The following is a 26,005-nucleotide window of genomic DNA, read 5'->3' as shown; positions in this document are numbered from 1 at the left end:
TACACTGAACTATATCATTGTAGTTTGAGCTATGCCAATACACCAAGAGTTACATCATCGTGTATACGCTTTAGTGTACTACATATCAACATGACACAAGCCATATCACTGTACACTGAACTATATCATTGTAGTTTGAGGTATGCCAATACACCAAGAGTTACATCATCGTGTATAAGCTTTACTGTACTACATATCAACATGACACAAGCCATATCACTGTACACTGAACTATATCATTGTAGTTTGAGCTATGCCAATACACCAAGAGTTACATCATCGTATATAAGGTTTACTGTACTACATATCAACATGACACAAGCCATATCACTGTACACTGAACTATATCATTGTAGTTTGAGCTATGCCAATACATCAAGAGTAACACAATCATGAATAAGTTTTATTGTACTACACATCAACATGACACAAGCCATATCACTGTACACTGAACTATATCATTGTAGTTTGAGCTGTGTCAATACACCAAGAGTTACATCACCGTGTATAAGCTTTACTGTACTACATATCAACATGACACAAGCCATATCACTGTACACTGAACTATATCATTGTAGTTTGAGCTGAGTCAATACGCCAAGAGTTACATCATCGTGTATACGCTTTAGTGTACTATATATCAACATGACACAAGCCATATTACTGTACACTGAACTATATCATTGTAGTTTGAGCTATGCCAATACACCAAGAGTTACATCATCGTGTATAAGGTTTACTGTACTACATATCAACATGACACAAGCCATATCACTGTACACCGAACTATATCATTGTAGTTTGAGCTATGCCAATACACCAAGAGTTACATCATCGTGTATAAGCTTTACTGTACTACATATCAACATGACACAAGCCATATCACTGTACACTGAACTATATCATTGTAGTTTGAGCTATGCCAATACACCAAGAGTTACATCATCGTGTATAAGCTTTACTGTACTACATATCAACATGACACAAGCCATATCACTGTACACTGAACTATATCATTGTAGTTTGAGCTATGCCAATACACCAAGAGTTACATCATCGTATATAAGGTTTACTGTACTACATATCAACATGACACAAGCCATATCACTGTACACTGAACTATATCATTGTAGTTTGAGCTGTGCCAATACACCAAGAGTTACATCATCGTGTATAAGCTTTACTGTACTACATATCAACATGACACAAGCCATATCACTGTACACTGAACTATATCATTGTAGTTTGAGCTATGCCAATACACCAAGAGTTTCATCATCGTGTATAAGCTTTACTGTACAACATATCAACATGACACAAGCCATATCACTGTACACTGAACTATATCATTGTAGTTTGAGCTGTGCCAATACACCAAGAGTTACATCATCGTGTATTAGGTTTACTGTACTACATATCAACATGACACAAACCATATCACTGTACACTGAACTATATCATTGTAGTTTGAGCTGTGTCAATACACCAAGAGTTACATCACCGTGTATAAGCTTTACTATACTACATATCAACATGACACAAGCCATATCACTGTACACTGAACTATATCATTGTAGTTTGAGCTGAGTCAATACACCAAGAGTTACATCATCGTGTATACGCTTTAGTGTACTATATATCAACATGACACAAGCCATATCACTGTACACTGAACTATATCATTGTAGTTTGAGCTATGCCAATACACCAAGAGTTACATCGGCGTGTATAAGGTTTACTGTACAACATATCAACTCGTACGGCACAGGCCAAATCACTGTACACTGAACTATATCATTGTAGTTTGAGGTATGCCAATACATCAAGAGTTACATCATCGTATATAAGCTTTACTGTACAACATATCAACTCGTACGGCACAGGCCAAATCACTGTACACTGAACTATATCATTGTAGTTTGAGCTATGCCAATACACCAAGAGTTACATCATCGTGTATACGCTTTAGTGTACTATATATCAACATGACACAAGCCATATCACTGTACACTGAACTATATCATTGTAGTTTGAGCTGAGTCAATACACCAAGAGTTACATCATCGTGTATACGCTTTAGTGTACTATATATCAACATGACACAAGCCATATCACTGTACACTGAACTATATCATTGTAGTTTGAGCTGAGTCAATACACCAAGAGTTACATCATCGTGTATACGCTTTAGTGTACTATATATAAACATGACACAAGCCATATCACTGTACACTGAACTATAGCATTGTAGTTTGAGCTATGCCAATACACCAAGAGTTACATCATCGTGTATAAGCTTTACTGTACTACATATCAACATGACACAAGCCATATCACAGAACACTGAACTATATCATTGTAGTTTGAGCTATGCCAATACACCAAGAGTTACATCAGCGTGTATAAGCTTTACTGTACTACATATCAACATGACACAAGCCATATCACTGTACACTGAACTATATCATTGTAGTTTGAGCTATGCCAATACACCAAGAGTTACATCATCGTGTATACGCTTTAGTGTACTACATATCAACATGACACAAGCCATATCACTGTACACTGAACTATATCATTGTAGTTTGAGCTATGCCAATACACCAAGAGTTACATCATCGTGTATAAGCTTTACTGTACTACATATCAACATGACACAAGCCATATCACTGTACACTGAACTATATCATTGTAGTTTGAGCTATGCCAATACACCAAGAGTTACATCATCGTATATAAGGTTTACTGTACTACATATCAACATGACACAAGCCATATCACTGTACACTGAACTATATCATTGTAGTTTGAGCTGTGCCAATACACCAAGAGTTACATCATCGTGTATAAGCTTTACTGTACTACATATCAACATGACACAAGCCATATCACTGTACACTGAACTATATCATTGTAGTTTGAGCTATGCCAATACACCAAGAGTTTCATCATCGTGTATAAGCTTTACTGTACAACATATCAACATGACACAAGCCATATCACTGTACACTGAACTATATCATTGTAGTTTGAGCTGTGCCAATACACCAAGAGTTACATCATCGTGTATAAGGTTTACTGTACTACATATCAACATGACACAAACCATATCACTGTACACTGAACTATATCATTGTAGTTTGAGCTGTGTCAATACACCAAGAGTTACATCACCGTGTATAAGCTTTACTATACTACATATCAATATGACACAAGCCATATCACTGTACACTGAACTATATCATTGTAGTTTGAGCTGAGTCAATACACCAAGAGTTACATCATCGTGTATACGCTTTAGTGTACTATATATCAACATGACACAAGCCATATCACTGTACACTAAACTATATCATTGTAGTTTGAGCTATGCCAATACACCAAGAGTTACATCAGCGTGTATAAGGTTTACTGTACAACATATCAACTCGTACGGCACAGGCCAAATCACTGTACACTGAACTATATCATTGTAGTTTGAGGTATGCCAATACATCAAGAGTTACATCATCGTATATAAGCTTTACTGTACTACATATCAACTCGTACGGCACAGGCCAAATCACTGTACACTGAAGTATATCATTGTAGTTTGAGCTATGCCAATACACCAAGAGTTACATCATCGTGTATACGCTTTAGTGTACTATATATCAACATGACACAAGCCATATCACTGTACACTGAACTATATCATTGTAGTTTGAGCTGAGTCAATACACCAAGAGTTACATCATCGTGTATACGCTTTAGTGTACTATATATCAACATGACACAAGCCATATCACTGTACACTGAACTATATCATTGTAGTTTGAGCTGAGTCAATACACCAAGAGTTACATCATCGTGTATAAGCTTTACTGTACTATATATCAACATGACACAAGCCATATCACTGTACACTGAACTATAGCATTGTAGTTTGAGCTATGGCAATACACCAAGAGTTACATCATCGTGTATAAGCTTTACTGTACTACATATCAACATGACACAAGCCATATCACAGTACACTGAACTATATCATTGTAGTTTGAGCTATGCCAATACACCAAGAGTTACATCAGCGTGTATAAGCTTTACTGTACTACATATCAACATGACACAAGCCATATCACTGTACACTGAACTATATCATTGTAGTTTGAGCTATGCCAATACACCAAGAGTTACATCATCGTGTATAAGCTTTACTGTACTATATATCAACATGACACAAGCCATATCACTGTACACTGAACTATATCATTGTAGTTTGAGCTATGCCAATACACCAAGAGTTACATCATCGTGTATACGCTTTAGTGTACTACATATCAACATGACACAAGCCATATCACTGTACACTGAACTATATCATTGTAGTTTGAGCTATGCCAATACACCAAGAGTTACATCATCGTGTATAAGCTTTACTGTACTAAATATCAACATGACACAAGCCATATCACTGTACACTGAACTATATCATTGTAGTTTGAGCTATGCCAATACACCAAGAGTTACATCATCGTGTATAAGCTTTACTGTACTATATATCAACATGACACAAGCCATATCACTGTACACTGAACTATATCATTGTAGTTTGAGCTATGCCAATACACCAAGAGTTACATAATCGTGTATAAGGTTTACTGTACTTTATATCAACATGACACAAGCCATATCACTGTACACTGAACTATATCATTGTAGTTTGAGCTATGCCAATACACCAAGAGTTACATCAGCGTGTATAAGGTTTACTGTACTACATATCAACATGACACAAGCCATATAACTGTACACTGAACTATATCATTGTAGTTTGAGCTATGCCAATACACCAAGAGTTACATCATCGTGTATAAGGGTTACTGTACTATATATCAACATGACACAAGCCATATTACTGTACACTGAACTATATCATTGTAGTTTGAGCTATGCCAATACACCAAGAGTTACATAATCGTGTATAAGGTTTACTGTACTATATATCAACATGACACAAGCCATATCACTGTACACTGAACTATATCATTGTAGTTTGAGCTATGCCAATACACCAAGAGTTACATCATCGTGTATAAGCTTTACTGTACTAAATATCAACATGACACAAGCCATATCACTGTACACTGAACTATATCATTGTAGTTTGAGCTATGCCAATACACCAAGAGTTACATCATCGTGTATAAGCTTTACTGTACTATATATCAACATGACACAAGCCATATCACTGTACACTGAACTATATCATTGTAGTTTGAGCTATGCCAATACACCAAGAGTTACATAATCGTGTATAAGGTTTACTGTACTTTATATCAACATGACACAAGCCATATCACTGTACACTGAACTATATCATTGTAGTTTGAGCTATGCCAATACACCAAGAGTTACATCAGCGTGTATAAGGTTTACTGTACTACATATCAACATGACACAAGCCATATAACTGTACACTGAACTATATCATTGTAGTTTGAGCTATGCCAATACACCAAGAGTTACATCATCGTGTATAAGGGTTACTGTACTATATATCAACATGACACAAGCCATATCACTGTACACTGAACTATATCATTGTAGTTTGAGCTATGCCAATACACCAAGAGTTACATAATCGTGTATAAGGTTTACTGTACTATATATCAACATGACACAAGCCATATCACAGTACACTGAACTATATCATTGTAGTTTGAGCTATGCCAATACACCAAGAGTTACATAATCGTGTATAAGGTTTACTGTACTATATATCAACATGACACAAGCCATATCACTGTACACTGAACTATATCATTGTAGTTTGAGCTATGCCAATACACCAAGAGTTACATCAGCGTGTATAAGCTTTACTGTACTACATATCAACATGACACAAGCCATATCACTGTACACTGAACTATATCATTGTAGTTTGAGCTGTGCCAATACACCAAGAGTTACATCAGCGTGTATAAGCCTTACTGTACTACATATCAACATGACACAAGCCATATCACTGTACACTGAACTATATCATTGTAGTTTGAGCTGTGCCAATACACCAAGAGTTACATCATCGTGTATAAGCTTTACTGTACTACATATCAACATGACACAAACCATATCACTGTACACTGAACTATATCATTGTAGTTTGAGCTATGCCAATACACCAAGAGTTACATCATCGTGTATAAGCTTTACTGTACTACATATCAACATGACACAAACCATATCACTGTACACTGAACTATATCATTGTAGTTTGAGCTGTGCCAATACACGAAGAGTTACATCAGCGTGTATAAGCTTTACTGTACTACATATCAACATGACACAAACCATATCACTGTACACTGAACTATATCATTGTAGTTTGAGCTGTGTCAATACACCAAGAGTTACATCATCGTGTATAAGCTTTACTGTACTATATATCAACATGACACAAGGCATATCACTGTACACTGAACTATATCATTGTAGTTTGAGCTATGCCAATACACCAAGAGTTTCATCATCGTGTATAAGCTTTACTGTACAACATATCAACTCGTACGGCACAGGTCAAATCACTGTACACTGAACTATATTATTGCAGCTTGACAGACATATCAGTATGCCACGAGTTACATGTATACTATCGGGCAGAGTCTGTGCCATGTTGGAATCCAGATGGCTGTACGTGCTTGTATACAGATACCATGCTACGATATATCCATTATTAAAAAAAACATAAGTATGTTTTGTAGGGATTCTAGAAGTGCCCCCCCAACCCAGTATTATAGAGATCGTAATATATGTGAAGGTAGCAAATCTAACGGCGTCCCCCGGTATTATATTGACGGTAATGTTGACACGCCGCCAGCCACTGCCTATCATTGCGCCGTCGACGAGTGTTATTGCGTCTCTAAGTATTGTTTTCTTCTCGGAGGCGTCTCATTAGGAGAGCGGCTGAGGAAAATTGTGAGCTTTGAGTTTAAGGTTGTTACTGCAGTGAATCCCAGAGTGGAAGCAGATGGCGATCCACCCTCACAGTAAGCTATCCAGATCGATACAGAGAAAGACCGGCGCGGACCTGGCAGGGGACATGACAAGACGTACAGGCGCGGTATAATCACTGTCTATCCATATCACCGGATCACACATCACAACAATAGAAAAGTGCGGGCTAAGACTATCGCCCGACAAATTGACCCCGTCCTGACCGTCCGCTCTAACACCCAGGGAGACAGGGATAATGTAAGCAGCACTGGCACAGAGAAAGGGTGAACCTATTGACCATTGTTAGTAGCTTTAACGGTTTTATGCTATTCCCTTGCCTGCGTTGTTCGCGAAGTTTTGTTGCCAATGAGCGGTCAACAGCGCTCCTCGATTTGCAGCCGGTGTTACATGAAGTCCACTAGAGACAATTTGTCTGTCACCAGTGTGGTACACACAATAAAGCTCGCTCTGCGCGTGAAAATCCCTGTGTCACATGTGGTCAAAATTTGTCAGTTATAATTGTCCAACACTGGTGCTTACGGTAAACTGATTCATTCCGTAAATCAAGCCTTACCCAGGTATTCTCACTCAGCACGCGATCAAATACTAAAATCATCTAACTGACTTTGTTTGTCGACATTTAGAGCATGGTTAGAAACTTTTTCTCCTACTACACTTCTCCAATTATTTAATAATGCTCAGCCCCGTTTATTTGAGGGCAACAGGCAGATACTAGGTGGATATAAGACGTTATAAATACCAACCAACCACACCAACTAAACATCCAACCAAATCATTCAACGGTTTCAGCTTAACAGAAAGATAATATTATATGGGTCCTTTGCATTGTTTTAAATTTATTGTTATTGTATGTTGAAAGTGGTGACAACACAGCATTTTTAGTAATTCTAGACCAGTGACGTCTGATAAACCCCAATTAATAACACTGCTTGTATGTTTTTACTTAATTCTGCTTAAGTCTATTGATATAAAAGGATAATTTGATATTAAAGCAATTACCTTAACATTTAGTATAAAATGACCAGAGGACGTATTTCATCGGTTACGTGCGACCATTTCCAGGGAATCACACTGTCATCACTGCTCTGGTTTTACTCTCTTTGCTTAAAGTCTAATTGGGGCCTCCGTGGCTCAGTCGGTTAGCGCGCTAGCGCAGCGTAATGACCCAGGAGCCTCTCACCAATGCGATGGCTGTGAGTTCAAGTCCAGCTCATGCTGGCTTCCTCTCCGGCCGTAAGTGGGAAGGTCTGACAGCAACCTGCGGATGGTCGTGGTTTCCCCCGGGCTCTGCCCGGTTTCCACCCACCATAATGCTGGCCGCCGTCGTATAAGTGAAATATTCTTGAGTACGGTGTAAAACACCAATCAAAAAAAAAAGTCTAATTAGTCTGAAAAATAGCTTGTTCCCTAAATATCTCCTGCAAGACTAGCCTCTTAATTATACAATTATCTGGCCGAGACACGGAGAAAGCGAGTGCAAAATCTAAACGTCGTACGTATTGGCAGAATGAAGATGCAGAAAAAACCAACACAAATTTTACCCTCTCCACTTACTCGTCCACAAGAAGTTATGTCTACTACACAAACTAATGTACGTTAATCAGCATCGTTATTTCCATAACGAAACTTCGTGATATTTGTTTATTCCATCGGTATTTTATGCCATATTCAAGAATATTTCACTTATACGGTTGCGGCCAGCCTTATTGTAGGAGGAAACGTGGCAGAACACGGCGGAAAGACACCACCATCCGCAGGTTGCTGCCAGACCTTATCACATACGACGAGAGAGGGAACCAGCCTGGGCTGAACTTGAACTCACAGAGACCACATTGATGAGGGGCTCCTGGGTCACTGCGACACGCTGGCACTCGAATTGAGTATTTAAAAAAACTATTTTCGAAAGCTAGAAGTAGTTTTTTTTTATCCTTTGAGGCAGCGAATAAAATAAGGCTTCATGAAAAATAAATCCGATGCAAAAACTGAAAATGAGAGGCAGAATTACTAAGAAGTAATAGTAATACCATCGGCAACAGGAAAGCTTAAGTCTCTTGCTGCATAGAAGACAGATCTGTTAGAGATTAGACGGATTGGTAAAGGTTTTAATACTGACAAATAATATTGCCCTCAAAAAGAATTTGACCCAAAGAATATATAACGCCTTTATTGATTACAAAAGGAAGGGAACTCAAATTCCTAGTTGCTAGACAGTAGGGCAACCTGAATTGTCAAGCTGTAAAACAGGCCGTATTAAATGATAAGACAACTCTAGATCAAATATGTACAGGCCTATGCATGGATAAAGTACCCCACAGGGAGTTTAAAAAGCACAACTTTTCATATTTGGAATGTCTAAAAACCGAGATACCGCACTTCAAAGTAAGGAAAATCACATGCATTAAGACAATGAAAAGCGCCGCCATGTTTTCAGTTTGTAACCAATCAGGTATATATTTTTACGCCCCGAGGACGCAGCTGTTGCCGCTTACGTTCAACCAAACCCTGGTTTGCCTTTAAACCTAAAGTACATGAGATATGTTTGGCGTGAATTCCCGGCTGTTGTTCTAACATGGCGGCTTCCATGGATTCGTAAGAATTCTGCTTAAAAGTTGATTTATAAGGTTATCAAGTGTGCCATAATAATGTTTGTCAGCATTTAGGTTTGTTTCCACTCCTCTCTTTAAATAAGCCAATTTATACTATTTATTGTCTTTTCAGTCAGCTGCAGAAAGGTGATTCCTCTGACAGGCAGGTAGGCAGAATTTGTTCTTAACCTTTGTGTTTGTCACATCCAGGTGTATCGTTCGAGAAAAAGGATAACCGTTGACAGTTCACAGTTAAACGGCACAGTGAAAAAAAAATCAACAACCTAACAAGTTTTAGGAAGAGTTTTCTAATCAGATTCAATCCTGATATGTTGATTATGCTATATTTAATATTTGCTTGAATGAGGAATTGATAGGATAGTTCCCGGATGAATGAAAATTCTTAATTGTTTCATTCTCGGGACACGAATTTTTGTTAACGAGCTTGAGGTCCAGCACATTGGCTTGGGATTATTTAAGAAAAATAACACACACAAAAAAAACAACAACTAACAATATCCATTCCGAAGCCCAAAAATGAAGTCATTACATTTGCGAATTCGATGAAGGTGTCAGGGCCTGCCTGGAAAAACCAAGGAAGGCTAAGATATGTTGTAGCGTACTCGAACTGTCTTGCGTGGTTTGTGAGAGGTTCGTCTGGAAGGTGAACTTTTAGGGACGAGCAAGGGGGAGACGTTCGTGAACGGGGAAGAGGGGTGGGGGTCGTTACTTGAGGAGAGGGGGCGGGGCATTTACCCTCAACCACCTCCCACCCCGCCCTGAAATCTGACACTACCAACGCATGAGTGATGTAACTGTTCAACATGATACACCAGAAAACGACAAATAACCACAGCAGAAAACAACCAAAAGAGGTTCTTCAAACGACACCCATACATGCCGATAAAGCTGGCAACAGGTTTCTGGATGAGTTGAGCCGTATTTGATTCTGTCATTTGCAACTGAACCGTCAATAACCAAAAGCAAAACAAATCCAATATTTTAACTCACGAGACTGTGGAAGAAAAAAGAAGAAGTCGGACTAACTGCATGAAGTGTCTGCTATTGAGATGGATTCGACATTGATGGTAACCCAGCGATATCATAGTTGACAGCATCATTGGAAGAGCCTGGTCAAATTCAGACCAATCAGACCTGAGGGTTTTTTTTCGCATCTTTTTTCTGACAGTCCTATTTCTCCTTGACCTGAGATAATTAAATACAGCGTTTTGTGTGAAATATGACGCCGCGTTATTTTCAATGCTGCGATAAACACTAAAAGGCGAATGTATACAATTCTGTCTATGTAAGGGAAAAGCGCGAGAGTGTAAACTAATTACTATCTGAAAGCCTGCAATAATTGTCTTTGTAGAAGACATCATTATGCATCACAGCTACTTTTGCAGTAGGCATATATAACATCTTTCCATTTCTTGGCACACTATAGTAAAACGCTAAACTGTGTTAGAGTTAGTTGGGCTGAGTTAAAAACCTTATCGGCCTTAGATTTTACAGTCGATATGAGAGTCCGGTGGAAACCCATGACCATCCGCTGACAGACCTTCCCACGTGTATTATCAGAGAGAAAGCCAGCCTGTAGCTTTTTTTTTAGTTTCTTGAGGAGAACAAAACGGATGTTATTGGGTTTCCATGGCGTCAAAGGGTGTCTCTTTCCACCTTTGCACATGGTGAAGGTGGGATTTATTATGAAGTGGGTTGTTCACTGCTTTCTTATACATAAGACACCTATTTCAAAAAGTGAATGTATTTCAGACACATCAACGTTATATTTTACAGTGGGGCAGGCATCATTAACATGTGCCTGACGAGAATCTACACGAGTCTGTGGTATCCGTCTATATTGCGGCTTTCAGTATTTAAGTGCATATCACAGTGTCGATATATGGACATTTAGGTCAACATTAGCGACCCCTACATTTACTATCTGATAATCATAAACCGTGTTATAATGTCTGGTGCTCTCCGGCGGCACGTGGGAAGGTCTTTCAGCAACCTGCGGATGCTCGTGTGTTTCCCCCGGGCTCTCCCCGGTTTTCTCCCACCATAATGTTGGCCGCAGCTGTATAAGTGAAATATTCTTGAGTACGGCCTTTAAACACCAATCAAATAAATAAATAAATAAATAAATAAATATTGTCTAGTGTCATCTTCTTGTTAAATTAAAAACAAAGAATAGCATTTACAGAAACAAACTCACACATGCATTCAGGTTTGTAGAAAATTAGCTGTTTGTTACATTCACAGACATTCTGTGAGATTGTTTTTTCAACATCCCCTCAAAGTGTATTCTTCTCAGTGTAGAATACAGCTTTCTTTTTCCTAGTTTCAGCAATTTCTTATCGGGTGCATCGCATGTCGAGTTAGCCAGTATATAACGCGTCGCTCTAGCCTCGCACAGCGGTGATCATGCCACATAACAACTATGTGTTTATCCTCGATCACGTCGCCTTGGTGTCGCGTGCTTGAAAACTGCCAATAACGGATGGAGCACGAGAAAAGGATACCCAACAGACTATCATTTTTTCTGCAGTTTACATTACATTCCTCCTGCAGTTTTAACAACAGATCTCCTCTTAAAACCGACAGCAGGACAGCTAATTGGCAAGTGATGGTCTACTTCGCGTAATCTTATTGCAATACATGGTGCTGTATTGCCACGAGGCCAGATAGATATCCTTTATTTGCTGTCCGTTAAAATCGGATGCACACGCACTTGGGTGATAGTACGGGTCTTTCACGCGCAAAACGGTTTGTTCTAAATTGCACATGCACAATTAGGAATATTGTGTCCAAGATTTGCCTCAGATAGAACTGAAGTTTTTGTCCACTGGTACTGCTCACCCCAGGGAAGGTTACACACAAACTTATTTAGCACATATTTGCGTTGGGGGCAACACATTTCTGTGTTGAGGTAACACATTTCTGCGTTGGAGGTAACACATTTCTGTGTTGGGGTAACACATTTCTGTCTTGAATGAAACAACACAAGTTGTTGTGTTAGATTTCAACACAAGTATGTTTTGTGCGTACGAATGCGGAAAAAAAGCTAAACAGACGCAGTTCACGTCATAAGAGATAGTTCTTTTTATGTGTGACAGAGACAAATGCATAAAGTACGTGGTAATATGGCGCGTTACAAGATTGAGGGTATATGTTTTTGAGTTGAAGTTGACCAGTTTACTGTATAAATACGTGTTAATATCGATGCGATCGTACAACCCTCACCGCCCTTCAACGCGGTACGGCGATACATTGCATGTCTAGCACCCAAATATACAATTATGGGTATATTATATGGTTTACCCATCTAACAATGCCGTGTTTGCTAGGAATAAAAGAAATCTGGTTCCACCTTAGTGAATGATGGCATATTCGCGTATTGTTTTATGTTCAGTGACTATATTATTGCTGCCATAAACCTCCAGAGCAGATTAGCCCCAGAGCAGATGGTGGAGGAGCTTGGGAAACAATTTTTTGTCTTCCGAATGGCAATCATTTTCAAAAAAAAATGTGATTGCATCTTCCCAATATCAACGTGTGTACACTACTTAACTTGGCATTACGCCGTCTTTGTCGAAATATCAAAGCGCTTGCCATCATTAGCGCATGAAAGTAAATATTGTTTTGGACGTTTTATGTCATTTATTCGTCCGTGTAGGGCTTTGAATTTGACACAGGAGACCACATGAACTGCTAGAATTTTCCCGTATCTGACATTACCACTGTTTGTAAGAGAATATTTATCTGACAGCGGAAGTTGTGACTCTCTCGAAGATAACAATCACTGCATACTCGATATCTTAGTAGTGAGTTATTAATTCCTTGAGGTCTATAAAACACTATCACTTATACATATTTCCTTTGCTTAAAAAACTACAAAAAATGAAATCAGCGTCATCAACTATTAAAAACAAACACGTTTAAAACTGTAACGTCAAAAATCCTCAACCTGCGGATGGTCGTGGGTTTCCCCGGGTTGTGCCCGGTTTCCTCCCACCATAATACTGGCCGCCGTCGTATAAGTGAAATCTTCTTGAGTGCGGCGTAAAACAGCAATCAAATAAATAAATAACTAAATAAATAAATAAAAAATCCTCTGATGTTATCTTCACTTATTTGTACGCCGTACTCAAGAATATTTCACTTATATTATGGTGGGCAGCATTGTGGTAAACAAAAAAGGGTCCGAGGGAAATCCAGGACCTTGCGCTGACAAACGTTTCCATGTATACTATAAGAGAGGAAGCCAGCGTTTAGCTTCTTTTTGGTTTCTTGAACAGAATTAAATGTATTTAAATATACGATATGGATGTTATTGGGTTTCTGTGACGTCACAGGGGTCTCTTTCCATCTTTGATTTTAGTTACTGCGAAATGAATAGCGAGGAGCATTGTGTACTGCGTACTTACACACACAAACAATTATATCAGACTAAATGTGCTGTTTACAACAAAACAGAAAAGAATTTCATTGGCACGCAGCACTGAATGTATTGTACTGAACAAAACAGAAGAAAAAACTTCATTAGCATTCAACACTGGCAATATTGCTCATTAAATTCACCTAAGAATTGAAATATCTCACTGCAAGGTTTCCATCATAGCAAAAAGTGAATGTACTGAAGACAGTGTTTTCTGTATTGTTTTGGATGACAACTGTGCCAGAACACAGAAAATATGATCCTCGGTAAGTGGCATAAACGTTACCTCTTATCTTCTGGGGTGTCAGCATGAAAAGAGTTCTCTTAAATTTTCGGCTGTTTTCTGAATGCCCTGGCTGTTTGTTTGTCATTTGTGGCACAGTGTTTAACAAGGATGTGTTCATTGTCACAGTTAAATACCACCCGTGCAGATCAGGTTTGCTGTACGTACAGTCGCATTATTTCAACAGAACGAAAAGGGCTTCCTTGTCGAGTTTTATAAAATATTCGGGTGTTTTATGTACATGGAATTAAGAGACATTCCCACAGGCATGGGATACATGAAAAAAAATGGTTTATTTCCATAAAAGCAACTTCCATAAAAAACAACAACAGCGGAACTTCCCTTCCAATACAATCATCGGAAAGGCAACCACAACAAAACCAAGGATGTAGCAGATAGATTTAGTTCTTACCTGCGCTCATAGGAGAGATAAGTAAGTGATTGACCAGTGCGGCCCCATGTCCGTGACCAAAGAGGGTCAGTCTGCCCGGGTCTCCCCCAAACATGCCGATGTTTTCCCTCAGCCAATGGAGGGCAGCAGAGATGTCCAGCATAGCGTAGTTCCCAGGAGCCGTCCGATCACCCGTGGTAAGGAAGCCTGTAAATAAATGGAAAAGAAATAGAACGAAGCCCGTGAATGAAAAGAGTTTCATGTGTCACTGTGCGAAATACATGATAGATGTAACTTAAAAAAGAATACATTTATACAATCTAGATATTACACAAATGAACTATACTCATGGCTACCTAAAATATTTCAGTTTTCTGCCAGCATAGCTTGTTATTTGAGTGTTTAATAGTTAAACAATAGTTAAAGCTTAGAAGTCTCCTAGGCCATTTCAAGAGATTACATACGTCATCGAGCTTCGCTTTGCTCTGTAGCTCTTTAGGACATGGCATTCCAGACATATTTTGGCAGTCTATAGCCACGTATGTAAGCATGGTGTGGCCCTCTAGTATATTTCATACTCCGCCTTTTAGAGTGGACTTTCACAGATCTTAAAATCCGCGATTATAACGATATACGTAATAATGTAAGGGGTAAAACCTTAAGCACTGTGACGGCACAAGGAATATTCAAAAGGAGGAAACGGGGCTTTCGAATGGACAAGCCTAACAACACATTGCAAGATTTTCAGTATGTCTCGAATATGTAGATTTCGTAGAAAATGATGCTGTTCATTCCCGTTTTTCTCTCTTACAAAATCATGCAAAGTCTAAAAAAATAAAATTAAATAGAATTCTACACAGCTCATATGACTTTCCTTTAAGGTTGTATAAATGTGCTCTTTTCTTTTAATTTGCAACTGAAAATAAAAACTACAATATTGCGATTTTAACAAGAGCAGCGAGGACAGCGTGGTAATTGTCAAATGGCCACACGAAACCGATGAAGTACGGCTTTGTCTGTTTCACTCATTTGGGGTTTTAGTCTAATGGTGAATGTAAATTCACATTTAACGTACAAAAATATTACAATAATGCTGAGACCAGTGCTCAGGGAAGCTTATTCCACCAGTAGAATCTTGAGTTATGCAGCGATACAATATAAAAACCTAAAAGATAGAGCGACAACGGCAGTGTCATAGTGGGCAGGTAGAGGTAAAATCACACGAAACACGTCGATTATCAAATAACATCAATAAATCATGGCTAATATATGACATCGTCAAAACGGTAGGATGGGAATAATCTGGAGTGACTTTTGCTCACACCTTCTGTCAACTTCTGCTGTGGACTTCATTTAGTGATTTCGTTGTGCTTTAACACACTGCTTACAGCACCACCTGCACTGCACGCACTACATCTAAGCTTGCAATCTAAACAGAATGATGGGGCCTCCGTGGTTTTGTTTGCTTAGGGTGTGGAGAAATTAACCCTTTACAAAGGCCCATTTAAAGCAAAAGCAAAAAAATTATGCTGGTTTTTATTTTTCATCAGTTAATGTTCTTTCAGCGTTCTCAAAATAGAGTCAGTGGCACTTTGCAATTGCACGTATCCTTTGGTCCAAGTCCATTGGATGGAGGAGACGGAGCAGAACTTTCACAAAATTATTGTAATTTTAACAAACATTAGGTTGTTTATGACACACATCTAATACTGTGTCACATTGAACATAATGCCCTGTTTGTCCAATACAATTTTTTGTTGATTGAACAGAATAAATGTGTCTTATTTTAAAGCAAAGAAAACACTAAAATAAAGTATTCATCAGATGAAACACCATTCAACACTGTCCAGAAAAATACTTTGATTTATTTTTTTTCTAATAATCTTCTAATCGACTAAAATGCATTTAAAACATATGAATGGATGGCGGTCTTTACGGATCTACAGAGTATCAGTGACGTCACATGAATATTTTTGGCTTGAAATAGTTTGTTTCAAGGCTCATTTGTTGAATGCAATCACAGCTCCAAATGAAGATGTATTTTGAATGATGAAATATAGCAATCAAGTTGCCAAAAGCTGAAATTTTTAAATTCATTTTACTAGGTCGAAAACAAGCTAAGAAAATAAATCAAACTATTTTCCCGGGCAACATTTAATGGTCTTTCATCTGACATGTACTTTGTACTAATCTGTTCTGTGCCTTGAACATAAGTCTGCTACATTAACCGAATACATTCTAGCGTCACTCAAATAAAAGACTTTCTGTTAAATTTAATAGATTATCTTTTGAATGTATTCACATACAGATACGTCTTAAGATCAGAATTCACAACTTTATCGGAAAAATAAAACGCCGTACAAAATAATATTTCCAGGCTATTTCCTAGGATTTAAACCACGAGACAGGAACAAGAGAGCATATGGCATAACTGGCCTGTTTATTATTCTAATGCTGCATGTATCAATCAATCTGTCCGTGTGGTACTCTAAATATATAGTATTCAGTTCTAATATCGCTTCTTTTGCTACCTTTGCGAACTGATTAGAAGAGAGAAATTGCTTCTATTTAGACAAAAGCGCACTAAAACTTAGAACAGAATAGTAAACTTATCAACAGACTCTTGACGCCGGCAATCCTGAGCCAAGGGTGGATTTCCCCAATTTGCTCTAATGTATAAACATGTTTCGTTGGAACGCGCTGTTATGAACCCACAAAGCCACACAGATCCGACAAAACTCAAGGCGACAATTTGTCCGCCAGCAACACTTTGCGTGTATTGTACTTAAATGCTGTGCTAGGCCAATCTTGCCTGGTTTCGTCTAGTCATCGCGGAAGTAAAAACGGAACACGGCTGAAGTTAATGGTCTAGCTGATTCAAATAGTCCCATTGGAAGGCTCAGCAGAGTTTTCGCCTCAGTTTAAACACACCTCACTAATGAAGACTTATTTGTCGCCATTCAAGTTCATGGAAATCCATAGATGCAGCTTTATTCAACCGAGGGTTAGTTCGCTTGTAGACAGAGCTTGATTGATTTACATGAAGTATTCATTGGTTTGGTATCCATAGAGGTGTCCATTGACAATTTACGAGCGTAATTAAAAGAAAAGAAAACACCACATTAAATGGATATACGCATCTTTAAAGTGCCTCATATGAACTTAAAAACGCATAACCCAGATATCGCAGTTTAGAGTAGAAAAAATGAGAAAAGCGACGCCATGTTATCAATTTTGATTAATCAGGCGCGAGTTATCTCTAAACTGGAGGATACTGTTGTATAGGCATATGTCACTCGAACCCTGGTTTGTCTTTTAAACAGTATGTGTGTCGAGTACGAATAATGCCACATGGTGTTTCTGGCTGCTTAACATGGCACACACCTTGGTCTCGTAAGAATTCGCGATTATAATATACCTATCGAGAACAGGAATTCCGGGAAATCGGTCCTGTACCCTAACAGTCATGATAAGTACAGAAAAAAGGAGAAATAACGGAAAAGAAATGAAAAGGAATGTATAGGATTTGAACACTAGACTGTCGGGCATAATTTACGATGGGCGTGGTACTATAGGCCAGCACAGAGCTCATGTGGATTTGATCTTCCGCTCAAAGCCGAGAAAAAAATTATGGAAAGGATATAATGTTGCAAGCTTCATGCCCGTTACCAAGGTAAACCGCGGTGATAAGTTTCGTGAGGTCTTACACAAAGGACGCATGTTAAATTTTGGAGAAAAATCGAACGTTTTTTCAAATGTTTTTTGACAATTCCTTGAAAACCACAATTCAAATGGAAATAATTCTTTGAAATGCATATTTTGGAGGTCAAGGTTATCTCAGAGATGAATTTGTTTCATCCAAGAGTGCAGTTTTTGCGCTAGTTTTATTCGCTAGTAAATTAAAGTTTAATTTACGATGGGATATGCTTCACATGATTCAAGTTTTAATTGTCACCCAACTATAGTCACGTGTGTCAAATTTGAAGTTTATCGGTTCCTTGGTTCTGGAGGAAAAGATTCCTAAAGTTTTTCATATAAATCTAATATAGCCGGCAAGTACTGTGACTCACATAGTTGGATATACACTACTTCAGACTATGTGTTAGGACTATGGAAAATTTCAGCAGATTTGGTTTAGTGGTTTTCTCCGACGCCCGTTCACAAAGTTACGGTGAATAATAAGAATAAGTCCTGATAACTTCAAGAGGGTATCTACCAAGATGGTGGATCCCTTAAAAACTGTTTTGCCAAGGTACCACGCATATCAGAAAAAAACGGTTGTGGGCGCTTACGTTTGTTTCCATCCCTCTTCAGGAATAATTCAGGTTGTATTATTTGTTGCCTTTTCTCTTAAAAATCCATTCACTCAACTAATACTGAAGATTGATCTTTCTCCTGGCTTGGAGACAGCTGTTATGGCGACCCATCCATTAATTCACTCATTCACTGGTCAAAGTTTTTTTAAATATGTCTTCTTATTTTATTCGCTGGCGATATATTCACGCACTCTATACAGAATTCGAGGCAACCGTCCCCAGGTGGTTAGCGCGACAGAGCCTGGCATAGCCCATGAGCCTCTCAACAATGCGGTCGCTGTGAGTTCAAGTCCAGCTCATGCTGGCTCATCCTCTCCGGCCTTGCATGAAAAAGTCTAGCATCAACCTGCTGATGTTAGTGGGTTTCCCCTCTGTCTCTGTCCTGTTTCCTGGTACTTGCCGCCGTCGTAAAGCTGAAATATTATCCAGTACGGCGTAAAACACCAAACAAATGAATAAATATTCGGTACTTGACAGGCCAGTAAGGAAGGATGACAAAAAGTTGTGCTCTTTTATCGCCACGGATTCCGACTTTCAAGTTTTAACAACGAGTATAAAGTAGGTGCAATATCAAACACCCTAAAGACATGGAACATTGACTTAGGGATATTGGTAGATTTGTATGACACGAGACATAAAACTTAGAATAATCGAGATTCGAATTAGGGCTTCAGGATAGTTGCGGATCTGGTGTACCGTAAAGACGCAAATGCCAGATTGGCGTATCGTAAGGGTACAGTTGTCGATCTGGTGTACCGCAAAGACGCAGATGCCAGCTTGGGGTATCGTAAGGCTACAGTTACCGATCTGGTGTACCCCAAAGACGCAGATGCCAGCTTGGGGTATCGTAAGGGTACAGTTGCCGATCTGGTGTACCGCAAGGACGTAGATGCCATCTTGAGGTATCGTAAGGGTACGGTTGCCGATCTGGTGTATCGCAAAGACGCAGATGCCAGCTTGGCGTATCGTAAGGCTACAGTTGTCGATCTGGTGTACCGCAAAGACGCAAATGCCAGCTTGGCGTATCGTAAGGGTACAATTGCCGATCTGGTGTACCGCAAAGACGCAGATGCCAGCTTGGGGTATCGTAAGGGTACAGTTACCGATCTGGTGTACCCCAAAGACGCAGATGCCAGCTTGGTGTATCGTAAGGCTACAGTTGTCGATCTGGTTAACCGCAAAGACGCAAATGCCAGTTTGGCGTATCGTAAGGGTACAGTTGCCGATCTGGTGTACCGCAAAGACACAGATGCCAGCTTGGTGTATCGTAAGGCTACAGTTGTCGATCTGGTGTACCGCAAAGACGCAAATGCCAGTTTGGCGTATCGTAAGGGTGTACCGCAAATCTGGTGTACCGCAAAGACGCAGATGCCAACTTGAGGTATCGTAAGGGTACAGTTGCCGATCTGGTGTATCGCAAAGACGCAGATGCCAGCTTGGTGCATCGTAAGGCTACAGTTGTCGATCTGGTGTACCGCAAAGACGCAAATGCCAGTTTGGCGTATCGTAAGGGTACAGTTGCCGATCTGGTGTACCGCAAAGACACAGATGCCAGCTTGGGGTATCGTACGGGTACAGTTACCGATCTGGTGTACCGCAAAGACGTAGATGCCAGCTTGGGGTATTGTAAGAGTACAGTTGCCGATCTGGTCTAAGCTAAAATTTCCGATTTGCTATACCAGAAAGACGCAGTTACTGGCTTGGTGTATCATAATTGCACAGTCACCGGTTTTTGACATGCGCTAAAACGTTTGCCATGGCCGATCACCAGTTGACGCTCTGGTGTACCATAAAGACACAGTTGTCAGTCTGATGTACCGTAAAGGCGGAGTGGGCAGCCTGATGTACCGTAATTTTAACGCATTTGGAGAAACTGGAATCTATCTACTTGTTTTTCCTCCAAGAAGTAAACTCACCCAGATGTTGTTATTTCCAACATGGGCGTTATTGGATCGCGGTGTATTGAAAGCATATTTGCTCGTTCTACACACATTGTTACACAGACGAGGAATGGTCGAAATGCTGCCAGACCGTTATTAGTGTCTTTCACTTCAGCATCAATCTGAGCATAGCATCAACCTGAGCCTATCTTCACTCTGAGCCTAGCTTCAATCCCAGCCAAGCATGAAGCCCAGCCAAGCATAAGTCCCAGCCAAACGTCAATCTCAGCCAAGCATGCATCCCATTCATGCATCAGTCCCAGTCAAGCATCAAACCTAATCAAACACCAATCCCAGGCAAGCAAATTCTCTTGTAACTCCCAGCCAAATGCCAATCTCAGCCAAGCATTAATCCTTCCCAAGCATCAATCCCAGCCAAACACCAATACCAGTCAACCACCTATCTCAGTCAAGCATGTATCCCAGTCAAGCATCAATTACAAAGAGAAAGTTTTATTACTTGAGTGCAGTTGGACACCACACCACTTATTACCTTGTCACCCGAAAACAGATGGGAAACAGCCTGACAAGTATTTGTCTTCTTATACACAATGTCGCAATCTATAGTCAGTTCGCGACAAGTTTCTTTGTTACATCATTTCAGATTCAATTTGCATCCACCATCAATACCGATTTTACAATTAGTGAAGCCAACTGAAATGCCCGGTCTCAGCACACAAGATGTACAATACCAATGGAAAGAATCAAGATGATGCAAGGATAGACTATGCACAAGTAAGGGAGTATACTGGCACGTCAATAAACTTCGCACAGATTGCCTTCATGGGTGAATATGAAAGTAGCCAAAATATGTGCAAGTACCATATGTCCTTAACACAGTCAGTATTATCTACATACGGTACTCTTTGTCCAAACATACAACTGCACTTACATGAAAAGAACACAAGAGTACAATTACGCATGTACCGAAAGATTCTGTCAATAAAGACGATGCTTACGATCTCAAGAAAAAAAGCAAATTACAAGCCATATAAACGCAATTAACTTGCAGGTTTCTGGAAAACGTTTGGCGAAGATATTCAAAACAGACAGCAACTTGAGGTATTGGGTGGAAGGCTGGAAAATGAGGGAAATGCATAGCTAAAATTTAAACTCACACCTGGCTGTCTACATACTGTTCTGTACAATAAACAGTCTTAATGTCTCATAAAACGATTGTGACTTTATTGTTCGTCGTGTTAAGACCTCGATTTCAACTAGCAGTCAATCAGTCCATGAACCGGCCCCGCTAGCACAGTTGGTAGAGCGTCCGCTTCGGGAGCGGTAGATCCAGGGTCAATCCTAAGTCACACCTAATACCTTAAAAGAGGAAGTTGTAACTTCCTCGCTTGCTGATCAACATGAAGGGGATAGTATAACGACTGGTTGACTTGTATCAGTATAATGGCTGGGGCGGGGCAGCTTACTTGCCTTCGGTAAGGCATCTCAGTGAAGCAGCACTAGATAAAAGAGTGGTGGAAATCCGTCCTGCAACAAGAAGGCACATTACATGCATTCTAAGGACCCCTTTGTCGTCATTTGACTAAAAGATTGCTAAGTACGACGTTGAACTCCAAGCACTCACTCACTCACCAATCAGTCAAAGTTATCATCAATTTGAAAAACGGTCGCCATTAGCATTTACGACATAACGAGACATTTGTCCTTTCGCGGACATTCACAAGATTGAACGTATAAATGTACAGAATGACAAAAACAATGAACAATCATGACAGAACGGTACAAATCCCTACTTGTCCCTAAATAAAGCCTTCACAAAAAAGCCGCCATAGCGTGTTGTCACAAAGCGAATACACAGAATGCTCATAAATAGTTAAATTATGTCATTTAGGAGTCAGATAACAAGATTGATTTGAGATATTTATTTCCACCACGGGTCTTCGTGGTCTTCAGACGTGATCCACACTGTGTTCATCCAATCAAAACTCTTATCCAACCGGAGGAAGATGATTATTTACCGACTGAAATACTTTCTCGTAACAATGCATCAATGGCGACTTCAATGAGATGTTCGTTAAGCACAAAACATGGCTATAAGAAATCCAACTAAACCTCATTCCATCTGCGGAAACTTTTACAACCTGGCCCAAGTGAACACTTCAGGCCTGAACTTTTTCCTTTGTGAATTTCTTTCTGGTGATCGAATTGACTTCGCCAATCAATGTGCGTTTAATGAAAGCTTTTCTACTGTGCTGTGTAACACCTCTCTGAGGGCGTGGAAGCTTGGATGAACATGAGGGAGAAGTGATTGGTGGTCGGTGGTGGTGGTTGGTGGTCGGTGGTGGTGGTTGGTGGTTGGTGCTGGGTGGTGGTGTCGGAGGGAGTACATCACAGGTGTTTTCTGCCCACCGATGTTCACATATGATGTGGAAAAGTTTTCAAACAAAATCAGACAAAATCAAGAATAAAATATTTGAAAATTTGAATTTCAACACTTTGCACTTCATCCTTTCACAACACGTGGGTTATATTTAAACAAATGTGCAAATGTCTGCGGAAATAGTATTTCATTGACGACTTATGTGACTGTTGTTGACGTATTGAGCCAATACCCCAGGTAGTCTGAGACTTAGCATTATAACGGACTTCACGATACATTGTCGTAAGGGAAAAGTACAGGAAAATGAATCATTCATTGGCACTCGCAGAAAAATATTTCCAATAAGCTAGTCATCTCACTCCCAAATGACGCAATTAACTATTTAAGAGCATTCTGTGTATTCTCTTGATGACAAAATGGTTTCGAGGGTTTTGTCAGTTATTTTCGGACGTAGGTCAAACAGGGAAACTTCGCAGCCTCCCAGGAATATTCCTCTGTAGTCTTCATCTGCTGTCTGCTGTGGCAGAAACTGACATCACCGCCCACTCCCAAGAATAGCTGAAAGTGACTTAGACTTGACACAAACATAGTATTTTTTTCTGCCGTTTAAATTTAACACTAAAATATCAGTAAACTGTCAATATAAAGATGGGGCTAAAGTGATTCAGGTCAAACCAAAAACAGGAATAAAGCCAAGAAACAAGACTAAGTCATTTCTGGAGTTAGGACGACTTTGTATTCCGGGATCCGAAACTGGGTGGGAAATCTGACTTATGATTAACCACTTCACAGACAAATGTTAAGACAGCTTTGTCATCCGGGATTGGAAAGTAGGTAGGCAGTCTGATTTATGGTCAACCATTTCACATAACAAAGGTTAAGAAAAATTTGTGATCCAGGATAAGTGAATAGGTAGCAGTCTGACTTATGATCAACCAGTTCACAGACAAAGGTTAAGACAAATTTGTAATCCCGAACCAGGTGCTATAGGTAGGCAGCTTTACTTCTGATCAACCACTTCACAGACAAATGTTAAAACAGCTTTGTCGTAGGGGATCAGGGGCTAGATAGGCAGTCTGACTTATGATCAACCATTTCACAAACATGTGCAAAGGTTAAGGAAAATTTATAATTCGGAATCAGCGACTACGTGGGCAACCGGTCTTACGGCCAGCCACTTCACAGACAAATGTCCAAACAGCTGTGAGATTCGGGACCAGGGACTACGTATGCAACCTGACTTATGGCCAACCACTTCGTAGACAAATGTTAAGGTAGCTGGGTGATTCGGGATCAGGGAACAGGAAGTCAACCTGACTTATGGCCAACCACTTCGTAGACAAATGTTAAGGCAGCTGTGTGATTCGGGATCAGGGAACAGGAAATCAACGTGACTAATGGCCAACCACTCCACAGACAAAGATTAAGACAGCTGTATGATCCGGGATCAAGGACTAGGTAAGCAGACTAACTTATCACCAACCACTTCACGGCAAATGTTAAGACAGCTTTGTCATCCGGGATCGGGAATGAGGTTGGCAATCTCATTTATAGCCAACGGGTTCACATACAAAGGTAAGGACAGTTTTGGGTAGGCGGACCGACTTAAGGTCAACCATATCAGAAATATTCATTCAACTTGTTGTATTTAGCCTAATGCTACTGGTCATAAGGACATACATGTAGTGAATTGGAAGCGGTTTAGTAGCAATAGCTGTCCCAACAGCAAGCACATTAGGCGCGGGTTCAATCCTGGACTTGAACCATGGTTATGTGACCTCTTTGACAACAATCAATTGACTATGCTTTAACAAGATCCTGCCCGCTGATTTATTTCTTTATCCGAATGGTTTACTCCGCAGTCAAGAATATTTCACCTATACGACGGAGGCCAGCATTATGGCGGGAGGAAACCAGGCAGAACCCGGGGGAAACCAACGGCCATCCACAGGTTGTTGGTAAACCTTCCCACGTACACTCGAGGAGGAAGCCACCATGAACTGGACTTGAACTCACAGTGACATTCTGTGTGCAAGTCAGAAACTTTGCCAAATGTTGATGGTATAACCCTGATACTCCGGTTTCATCCAACTACGACAATGACGACCGTCAAACAAGAGGAGAATTGATATGGATGTAGTTAAATATCAGCCAGATCTATAAACAATTATATTTGGTACGTCAGTCTTTTAGTTTCAGTATTCATTCTTCTGCAGTCATCACACGTCGCGTTGTGGCAGAATGACTGATAAAAGGCGTACCGCACATTGGAACTAGTCTCGCACTAATAACAGTCTGTGTCAGAAAGATCGTCTGGTAGCTTGCGAGATGCGGCAATTCACCTCGGGCGCTTCCCACATAATTTAATAACAATCGGCAAATGGAGTCCATATTTGTAGACGTTCAAATATGAATATACATGAGAAGTTTGACAGCTACGGTAGGGTTGCGCGGGTCACATTTGCTGATTTGTTCCAATTCTAGATTCTCCTAATTAATTACCTATGTATATGATCGATAGGTCATTGTGCTGGCTTTCAAGCGGGTAGTTCATGAATTCGGAGTAACCTGGTGATGATGACCTATTTTCCACCACTATGGGACTACTTCAGCGAGACTGTACACGCTGGCTTCATGGAGAAAGGGGGAAAAAAAGGCCACTTCAATGCTTGTCATGTATTGTGACAGGAGAGGAATGGTAGTCAGGAGATA

At 39.8% G+C, this 26,005-nt stretch overlaps 1 protein-coding gene across 1 annotated transcript in view; it reads right to left on the bottom strand.

Annotated features, from left to right (window-relative positions):
- LOC135479384 (neuroligin-4, X-linked-like) overlaps positions 1-15,214 on the bottom strand; it is a 28,269-nt gene extending 13,055 nt beyond the window's left edge. The window contains exons 1-2 of the mRNA XM_064759210.1: positions 15,157-15,214; positions 14,718-14,903 (exon numbers count right to left, since the gene is read on the bottom strand). Of these exons, the coding sequence (XP_064615280.1) occupies positions 14,718-14,903; positions 15,157-15,214 (244 nt within the window). The remainder of the gene's footprint in view (positions 1-14,717; positions 14,904-15,156) is intronic.
- Positions 15,215-26,005: the final 10,791 nt, after the last annotated feature.

Source organism: Liolophura sinensis, chromosome 12, assembly GCF_032854445.1.
Source record: "Liolophura sinensis isolate JHLJ2023 chromosome 12, CUHK_Ljap_v2, whole genome shotgun sequence".
NCBI classification, from domain to species: domain Eukaryota; kingdom Metazoa; phylum Mollusca; class Polyplacophora; order Chitonida; family Chitonidae; genus Liolophura; species Liolophura sinensis.
This window is presented reverse-complemented; position numbering and strand designations above follow the sequence as displayed.